We start from the raw sequence: 10,091 nt of genomic DNA, 5'->3' as shown, positions 1-10,091 counted from the left end.
AATCAAAGGTGTTCCATGGTGTTCGAAAAATGCATGAAGAGATTTGGGGAAGTCCATCCGACAGATTAATAAATAGTTATTTTTCTAGGCTTTAAGCCATCATAAATGAAGTCATAATAAATTAAACTTTCAAAAACATGATTCATGGAACCACTGAATACAGGAGGGACATTTGAGCCAGTCTTCACTCTCCTCTTCGTAGCTGTAAAGACCTAAACACTTGGCACATGTATTCTTCAATAATGCCAACGACTCAAACTCCCTTTCCTCGTGATGACATTTCAAATTTTTGTCTTGTTGCTTCGACTTTTCGTAAATTTGTTCTGTATATGGGAGATGATCATTGGATAAAAAATAAAAACTGATCTTACAAGCTCCATTTTGTAGGATTTTCCTGTGCCACTTGTGAATTTTGAGCGTGTCAGGGATTTTCGGTGCGGCTTCAATATTTTCTGGCTCTTTGATTAGCATTTCTTCTGTTTGGAAAAGTGATGTTATCGAAGGAACAAATTTACTGGCTGCTTCTTGGAATTCCTTTGCAGAATTTACAATCACCTTATTTGTTTTGACTTTACGGTACACGACGTTTTTAATGGTACCTCCGATTCCGTCCATTGGCCCTTTCCCGTGATGTGCTTCATTGAAATGCCATTCTAAATCTAAATCCGGCCTATATTCAGAAAGGATTTTGAAGACAAAGCGGGAACGAAATTGTGCCCCCATGCCATCACTCCATGCAATCACCTTTGTAAGAGCTATCGATTTCTCAATTTCCTCAATAACCATCTTGACGCACGACATCGAGGCGACTCTTGAATGGTCGCTGCTTTCACTAACGATTGTCAATGATCGTTTCACCAAAGGATCGTCTGAATTATCTGCCTTGTAATACGCGCATGCAGTAAAAATGCTAAAAGACGTCTGTCCAAAATAGGCACTCTGGATTTCATCTTGTTGCTTATTACGATAACTCTCACTGTAATCAATGTGGATGATTGCCGTTCCAGGTTCTATATTCTCCTTCATGGCCACGTATACAGCATGCTAAAAATAATATTTTAATATTTGATACAACATCTTAAGTAATTTTTGCGAGGAAGCCTTTGACAGTATTGTCTTTACTACTTCACTGGGAACAGGTTCTGACCTGTTAATGAAAATCCCTAGCTTTTAGCCTTTAATTACAAAGAATACGTATATTTAACTAATGATTGTTTTGGTACTATTGAGATTAATTGATTTAAACAAGCACTTGACACAAGATGTATATCGAATGCATAAAATGACTATAGTAACATAATAGAATCACCTGTTCTCGCTTGCGATGAATGTGTTTCTTTAGAGTAGCTAGAGACGTTTCCCAGTCTTTAAACAGCTCATCACGAGTCTCCTTTGTCACAGTTGTTTTCTTTATTTTATGGTTTTCTCTGACCCACGCTTTGTATATGAATGTTGGTTTGGAACCACCTTTCTTAGATGTAGCTTCTTCATTTTCACTTTCTTCGCTGTCGTCATTTTCTTCGCTGTCGTCACTTTCTTCGCTTTCATCGCTTTTCTCGTTTTCATTCCAACCATTCAGGATTTTGATTCCGTTGCATTCTCCGCATGTACTGTTAATACAGGTCATGTCAGACGCATCACAACAGTACTTTTCCATAATGCTGTGGGGATCGGTTGGATGACCTTTTTTGATACGTAGCAAAGCTTTAGCAATGAGGCAGGTATTCTCACACACCTCACAAAGGCAGGAGGTATCTGGAATATCACCTTGAAAGATAATTTGTTTTTTCGTTTTAATGTACTTATACATCTGTCTGAAGGTGAACTTCAGTTGGTTTTTTTCATCGTTTAAAATCTCCAAGACCTCTCTCAATGTCCAAAGTAGATACCGTTTTTGAGCAAACAATTTCTCACCGTTTACTTTGCCAAGATAGACGTGGTCTTTCCGACCAGGGTTGGTGTACGTTATATCCGGTCTTTCAAAAAAATCGTCAAGGTACTTAAGTTGTTCGTCACTAAGGACCTTTTCTTTCCGTCCCCTTTTCTTGCAGAACTGGATGCGCATGTATTTGCTCGCGAGACCTCTGATGACTTCTGATTTTTTGCGAGGGCTTTTCGGTAAAAGCCTCTCGACTTTTTTGACACTTCTTTGCAGTGACTGCTTGGTACGAAAAGCAGGAGGAGTGCTAGAAGATGAGGAAGCTTCATCATTCTGCTGCTGTGCTTCCTCTTGTTCACGCGCTTGTTCATCACGTTTTTTCTTCTCCCGATATTCCTTTTTCCTGTGTCTGTCCTTTGCCAGATGTTCCTTGTACTTTCCAGGCTCTATGTACTTCATGTGACGCAATTTTAGTTTTTTTCGTTCGTTGTCTCCTTTCTTATATTTTTCTGCATTCTTATCGCGATAGCGCTTCAAATACTCCTTATTCATTTCGGATTTGGATTTGTTTGACTTTGGTCGACCCATATTGACACTCTATTTGACCACAAGTTTGCACGAATTAACAAAATAACGTTTGAAGGATTATGAATCAAAAAAGTTGAACTTAGTTTTTTAAACACGTAGAAAACATTCGAAAGTAAAAAAAAAACATTCGATTTAAAATTCGAATGTTTTGCATTGGCTTGATCGAATGTTTTGCATTCGATTGATCGAATGTTGAAGGACTATGAATTAAAAAAGTACTACTTAGTTTTAAACATATAGAAAACATTCGAAAGTAAAAAAACATTCGATTTAAAATTCGAATGTTTTGCATTGGCTTGATCGAATGTTTTGCATTCGATTGATCGAATGTTTTGCATTCGATTGACTCTCCCATTTGATGTTAAAGCCCTCTACACATGGAGATAAAATTATATTGGATAGCCAACTTTTTCGAATAAATCACGGCGTAATACTTCAGTTGCCATATACTTGTCATTTGCTATCTGAAAGTGATAGATAAATACCAAAAATAGCATGCTTATTTGCAGTGAGATAAATCTGTCGGATGGACTTTTACTTTTTTCCTAAGGCGAGGAAAAGGGTTACGATAAATCTTTAGCTGTTCTAGCTTCATAATACAGTGCAGTGAGGTATTGACTCCAATTAAAACAACAAGCCAGCAGCGTGTCGTAATTTAACAAAGAAGGTGACAGCTATATTTAAATTGAAGTTTTAGGACTATATTTCTGTCGGACGGACAAAATTTAAGATGCAATTTGTAAATAAATGGTGCAAGTTATAGCTACTGCACCCGTTTTTATTTGTTAAGGCGATCTCAAATTCGATAGATTTCAATTATTTAAAACTACTAAATAACAGAACACCTTTCCTCTCAAACTTTTATTATTTCAAAAATCTGTCGGATGGACAAATCGAATATGATAATATGATAAAAAAAAGTTATTCAAATTTGATGTTGCACCTTATATATACTCTTCATGCTACGGTTTATCATAAGAATGCGTTTTAATTTGTGATTACCAAAGGAAAATCTTTATCTTTTCCCAATATTTGAGCGTCCATCCGACAGATTTTTTTTACGCTTGGGTTTTAAGAGTAGACCTATACCAGATTCAAAATATGAACTTTCAAAACAACTATTGGTCCATTACAAAGCCCAATGATCTGTTAAACAGTTTTGGCAAAAATAAACATAAATTTCCACATTTTCAAATTTGGCCCTTAGGTTGACCTATTTCGTAATATGCCCTACATCATAATTGACTAAATATTTTGTATATTACATTTAAAACAAAGAATATGAATTCATAATCCTTTAATTTAGAAATACTAGTTGAAACAAATTATAACAATAAATCCCATTCCACTCAACAATTCAATTTCCACATACATTTCCATTCTCAAGACTTGTTCCGTCAAAAAAAGATTGGATTTTTGCTTGAAATATTATATACATTTTAAAACTGGCTTCAATTCAAAAATTGTGGTCCCAGAAGCATCTTATACCTAAATAGTTTTTACCCCTGGAGTATTTCCAGAAGACTATCACTGCAAAAATATTTTAGGTTCATGGCTATTGCCATATTAGAGCAATTTTTGGTCAAAAATTGGGTTTTTGCTCGAAATGTTGCATTTTAGCCAGTTTTAGCACATTATTTCAATTCTACAATGGCGGATATACCCAAATCCTAAACCCAAATGATTTTGATTTCCCTGGAGTATTTCCAGAAGACTATCACTGCAAAAAAATTTTAGGTTCATGTCTCTTGCCATTTTTAAGATTTTTCCAGTCAAAAATGGGATTTTAGCTTAAAATATTGCGTTTTAGCAGGAATTTCAATTCCAAAATGGGGGATATAACCAAATCCAAAACCCAGATGACTGTGATTTTCCTGCAGTTTTTCCAGAATACTATCACTGCAAGAAAATTCGGGCCCATGTCTATTGTCATTTTAGAGATTTTTTCAGTCCAAATTTGCGTTTTTGCCTGAAAAATGGCTCCTTAGCAGGGATTTTATTTCCAAAATGGCGGACATAGACGCATCCCAGACCCAAATGATTTTGATTTTCCTGGAGTATCTCCAGAATACTATCACTGCAGCAACAATTTCAGTCAGCATTTTTTAAAACTCAGTTTGTAGAAGCTTGCCTTAAAAAATGCTATTTTTTGATAAACATAATTTTTTTTTGCTAAAAAGCGATTTTTGAAAACGCCATTATGAATTTTTGAAAAAAGTGAAAAACTTGAAATTCATTTCGTTTAAAGACTTTATTGAAGACTTCCATCTCTGAAAATTTCAGACATGTGAATTATCAGCTTAAAGTTTATGAACTTGCAAAATTGGCCTTAAAAAGCATTTTGCTACCCAAAATTGGCTTAAAACGGCTCGTTTAGCAGCGTTTAGGGTTCCAATGGGCACAATTTTCAACCCAATATGATTATTTTGTTGTTTCTTCATAAAATTTAGTACAGTAAATGAAAAAAATAAGATTTGAAATAGTTTTGACAAATTTACAGGCCTGAAAAGGCCAGAAAATGCCATTTTTTCCAATTTTTGCCTGTGGTGCGAATCAGTACCCCCAGGGGGGGGGGGGGGGGGTTCGGCCAATTTTGGACTTCTGACCTTAAAAATTGCGCAGAATGCCTCACAATAGGTTATATTTTCATAAAAAAACACTACATCTTGAATTTTTTGACTTTGCCCCAAAAATGGCTGTTGACGCCCTACCCTAATTGAAGGTAATATTATTCTTGAAAAAAAAAGGAATATTCTGATGAATCACAAAAAATATTTCTAGTTTGTTTCAGCGAATTTTGTTCAAGCCACAAGAGATTACCTAGTCAGTTAGTAATTCCCATCAACCAAAACTAAGATCCAAAAGTCTTAATATCTCTGCAATTGGTTGTTCTTCTCTGTTTGATTGAAAAAATTCGGGCTTTGCTGACATCAGGTGAATAACGAAGAAAAACTACCTTAAGTGGATAAATTTTGGTGGGGATTAAATTTGGCGAATTTGGCGAATTTTGCCAAAATATGGTAAAAAAGGTATATGGCGTATTGTTTCGAGATGGCAGGAAGAGGAACTAAGATTTAGTTTCATCATTTCAAAACACTTCTTCAATGTATTGGACTTTAATTCAGACATCAATTAGAGGTTTTCACAATTAATGTGAATATCTGTTGATTAATCAAACTATAACATGATAAAAGACAACCGTCGAAACGTTGTATACACTCAGGGTATTTCTTATGTTTTACTTTTGATTAAACTACGTAGATAGAAATAAACGAAAATATGGAGATAGCATCATCATACATTCATGTTGAACAGACACTAGCAATTATCAAACCAGATGCCATCGAAAATGCTTCTGAAATTGAAGAAAGAGTTTTGAACGAGGGATTCACTATATTGCAGGTTATTATTAGTGTTATATCACAATGTTCTTTTGTTATCATAATTTATTAAAATCTCTTTCATTATTTTCAAGGATTCTCCTGGATTCTCCGACTCGAATAGTTTTGAATCCCAAACCCATATAACATTTAGTTTGTCTTACTTTTTTATTTTGCTTGTTTATTCCTTTCTTTGTTTGTCAGTTAGTTGTAAAGAGTTGTCATTTTGTTCCCTGTGAATTTATGATTTTTTGGTCTTTTGGGCTGGCAAAATTCATCAATTGCCTGACCGTACCTCACCCGTGTTAGTAAAACTTTTACAGTCCGAATGAAACAAATTTTTATCATTTATATATTCACAGACTCGAAGAGTGCACTTGACGCCAGAACAAACAAGTGAATTTTATGTTGAGCATTATGGAAAAATGTTCTTCCCTAGCCTGGTTGCTTTTATGAGCAGGTTTGTATATTTTTATACATATATCATTAGTTTCTTCACTCGATTAGAGCTTAATCAGTCAAGTAATCCAAAAAATGTTGTGAATATTGAATTATGAATTATTTCATTTCTAGTGGTGACATATTAGCCATGATATTAGCCAGGAAGAACGGCATCAAACATTGGAGAAGTGTCATTGGACCAACACAAACTTCAAAAGCAAGAGATGAAGCACCAGATAGGTAAATTATGATATCAAATTACTCTTGAAAATACGGGAAGGGCTCCCTTTCTCAAGCGATGAAGGATTTATAGACCGGGTCGAAAATTACTAAATTATACCCGAAAGAGTCGACTCTTGGTAATTTTAACCACCTTAGGGCAGATTCCAGAAAACTATTTGTTTTCAAAACGATAACAATCAATAATAGACCTTTCCCGAAAGCCACCTAAAAATTAACTTCTGTAAAATGTAAATTATATATGATTAATCTAACAGCACAGTTCAGCTTTTTTTGGTCTAATGAGAAATCCCTGAAAATTTTGTTTCATTTTGTCCACTAGATCAAAAGATATTTCACTTTCGTTTTCTACAAAATTTCACTTATTTTGTAAGCGTCCGATTATTTTCCATACCCCGCCTCGTTTTCATGTAAACATGATTTAAACCTTTATTGTGAAGCAATGAGAAATGCTTTTAATTTGAAATTTTCACAAGATACTCACTTTTATATGAACTACTTGTTAAAGAAAAAATCGTTTTGAAATTCCAAGTTTAAATTTTGAGATGACGTCATAAAATTATTTATCACGTGATAGGTTTCGGGAAAGGTCTATTATAGTGGTTATCTTTTCTAATAATCACTCTTATACTTAGTCTAGTGTAAGACTGATAATCACACGAGTGTAGGTGAAAAATCTGAATGCGATAAGTTGAAGATACCAAAACATCACGTACGCAGAACTTGACCTAATTAATTTTTAGGATAGAAACGAATTATTAAATGGTCTTCTTTCAAAAGAAAATGTTATATTTTGAACAGCGGAATAATTTTAAAACTGAAATGTAGGCAGTTTGTTGACCAATTTGAGCATTAAACATAAAAGAAAGAATGATTATTAAATTTAGCAGAAGATCTAGGTTGATATCATATTTGTCTTGTTCACAATGTCTAGACATTACTTTGAATTTTGATTTCGCACGCTACAATTTCTTCTTCCAGTTTGAGAGCTTTATATGGAACAGACAACCAACGAAATGCTGTCCATGGTAGTGATAGTCCTGATTCTGCGTTGAGGGAAATTCATTTCTTTTTCCCTAATGGTAAGAAGACACTTTTCACGTCTTTCCTTATACGTTATAGCCATATATGAGCACCCAAGACATTTTCACCAAGCCCAACACACGCGCAATACTACACGATATGTTACGTCAAATCCGGGTACTTAAGTCTCATAAGATTAGAGATATTAAATCATCTAATGGTATGGCACACTTTATCATGACGTCAACCCTTTTCCGATCAACCAAACATCCCATGCTTTGATTCTGCTACACCTCATTTTTATTTGGATTTTCGGTCATCTTGATTAGCCTTAGAAACATAAACGTGCCTGTTTTTCTTGTCTTAACTTTTTCCCGAAAGGAAACTAATATAAAAATAGCAGCTCTCATCAAAATGAAACCTTTGATCCAACCGAACCACTCGACTTAAGGTGTTGAGGAATTTTTCATTTTGTTATCTTTTTTTTTTTGAAAATGAGCCAAAATTTCTCCTTTCATCGCCAACTTTAGTTTACGGTATCGAGTCAATGCACTTGAACTCATCTTATAATGTTTAAACACGAGAAAAAACGTGTCATGTCTAACTGTAAGCCTTCGAAATTATATAAAAATGCAAAAGGCCCCGTTTGTCTTCTCCTGTTTCATCCTTCGATGCCAAGAATTTATATCTATATATCCACTTTTTAAATACTTCTAGCTATCTTGGAGCCTTTACCAACGAGCACAGAAGCAAAAGATTACCTAACACGTGACGTCAATCCAACCTTATTGCAAGGACTCACTGAACTATGCAAAAGAAAACCTACTGACCCTTTGGTAATTATCTAATCTGTAATAGTGTGTACTTCGTGTATGATGTAGCGACAATGAGTTTTGAAATTTCCGGATTCTACGTCATAGAGAAGTAAGCTCTAATTTAGACGGCCCACTTTTTGCCCTGCCTATTCTAATTGTGAATTAAGGTGAGCATAAAGTGGACTGTTTAAAGTCAATGCCCTCTTTTGACGTCAATACAATGTCTTCTTTCAATCTTTTTGAAGCAAAGAATTTAACCGCCCACTTTGTGCCCGCTTTGTGCCTACTCTTACAATTAGAATAGGCAGGGCGAAAGGTGAGCCGTCTAAACTAGAGCTAACAGAACAGTAACTTTTTTCGATCATGCGTACATTTTTTCCCTATTCCTTAATTTTCGTGCTCATCCCATTTAACCTGTCCGAAAAATTCTCGCTTATTCGTTGAGAATGGAGAGTATGTTATTGTTGAAAGTAGGTTTTGAATTGTGGGCGTTTTTATCAATTCCATGGCAGACACTTTAGAAAAGTGACTTTGAGACGTCGGTTACCCTAAATCTTAAGATGTAAAAAAAAGTTTCCTTTGTCAAGGAGAAATGCTAATTTTTATGCAAACACGGGAAAATAGTAACGGTCGCATAGAACGCTGTTATCAACTGTGCCATGCTTGATACGTTCTATTAATAAAGTATAGCTGTCCATTGTGGGCTCGAAATTTTGCGCAAGAAAACCTTTTGAGTGACCCGAATATTAAATTGAAAAGTGTAGTGACATGGTTTTCGGTTACCCAAAGTGTCCTAACTGATTCTAGCACGCAAACATAACTTTTTTATGTTCATTTATTTTCAAAGAACTTTTTTCGTCAAAACTATGACATCATAACCAGAAGAAAAAATTGAATGTCTTCATCACTATTTTCTTCATAGCCACTCTTACTTGTTATACATCATTTTAGTGATAAACTATCATTGTGTCCGTTCTCCCAGTAGACAAACCAATGTTAAAATATCTGTTATGTAAGACAGGTTCCATTGTCCCTGTGGGAATTGATAAACAGTTTGTAAAAAAATGAGAATGTATCGTCACTTCTATGGTCGAATGTTTTCATTTTGTCATCATCGTACCCTCTTAATCCCTTCATTTCATAACTTCATGCACATTTTTTTTCTGCTTCCAGATCTGGTTGTCTGACTGGTTAGCAGAAAACAACCCCAACAAACCAATCATCAGAGAACCAGGTGAAATTACAGAACCTTCTTCAGATTGAGGCTTTCGCTGAAAAACTTTTATTTTATTGTACATAACTGTTTGATTACTTTGGTGATTCGTGTAAATAAAAGACTGCTAAATTATGATCATTATTTGCTAATTCTAATTCTTCTCTGAAATATCCATCTTGATATAATTCCATGTATTGACCATTAGGAATCAGGACTGCTTGTGCTTAGATACAAATTGCGGATAGTCAGCCACAGAAGTTTTCGAAAATTTTAACAAATGAGAAGCTATAAAAAGCCTTTCAACTCAGTTTCCTCAAGTAAATTTTTGTTTGATAACATTGAAGTTTCTCCGAAAAAGGAAGATTATCAGATCCTAATCTAATCAAACAGAAGTATTTTGTGGGTAGCAAGGTAGATCTTATATTCACTTTGACTTAAGACTTTCCACAGTTTCGGTATGGAATTAATTTAGCACAATATTAAAAACAAGATTATACTTAAAAATCTCT

The 10,091-nt window shown here is 34.7% G+C and overlaps 1 protein-coding gene across 1 annotated transcript; it reads left to right on the top strand.

Annotated features, from left to right (window-relative positions):
* The first annotated feature begins 5,732 nt into the window (after nt 1-5,732).
* On the top strand, nt 5,733-9,717 carry LOC136805808 (nucleoside diphosphate kinase homolog 5-like). The gene is made up of 6 exons (XM_067062369.1): nt 5,733-5,869; nt 6,210-6,307; nt 6,421-6,528; nt 7,510-7,610; nt 8,269-8,387; nt 9,540-9,717. Exons 1-6 carry the CDS (start codon nt 5,747-5,749, stop codon nt 9,627-9,629), a joined length of 639 nt encoding a protein of 212 aa, XP_066918470.1. The 5' UTR covers nt 5,733-5,746; the 3' UTR covers nt 9,630-9,717.
* Nucleotides 9,718-10,091: the final 374 nt, after the last annotated feature.

Source organism: Clytia hemisphaerica, unplaced genomic scaffold (assembly GCF_902728285.1).
Source record: "Clytia hemisphaerica strain Z4C2 unplaced genomic scaffold, Clytia hemisphaerica genome assembly, whole genome shotgun sequence".
In the NCBI taxonomy this organism is placed as follows: domain Eukaryota; kingdom Metazoa; phylum Cnidaria; class Hydrozoa; order Leptothecata; family Clytiidae; genus Clytia; species Clytia hemisphaerica.
The sequence above is the reverse complement of the archived record's forward strand: the minus strand, read 5'-3'. Positions and strand labels throughout refer to the sequence as shown.

Excerpts from the sequence above, each read along its gene's own strand:
- LOC136805808 (XM_067062369.1), top strand. The coding sequence starts at position 5,747 with ATGGAGATAGCATCATCATACATTCATGTTGAACAGACACTAGCAATT. Across the intron at positions 7,611-8,268 it reads TCATTTCTTTTTCCCTAATG|CTATCTTGGAGCCTTTACCA; the intron begins GTAAGAAGACAC and ends AAATACTTCTAG. Across the intron at positions 8,388-9,539 it reads GAAAACCTACTGACCCTTTG|ATCTGGTTGTCTGACTGGTT; the intron begins GTAATTATCTAA and ends TTCTGCTTCCAG.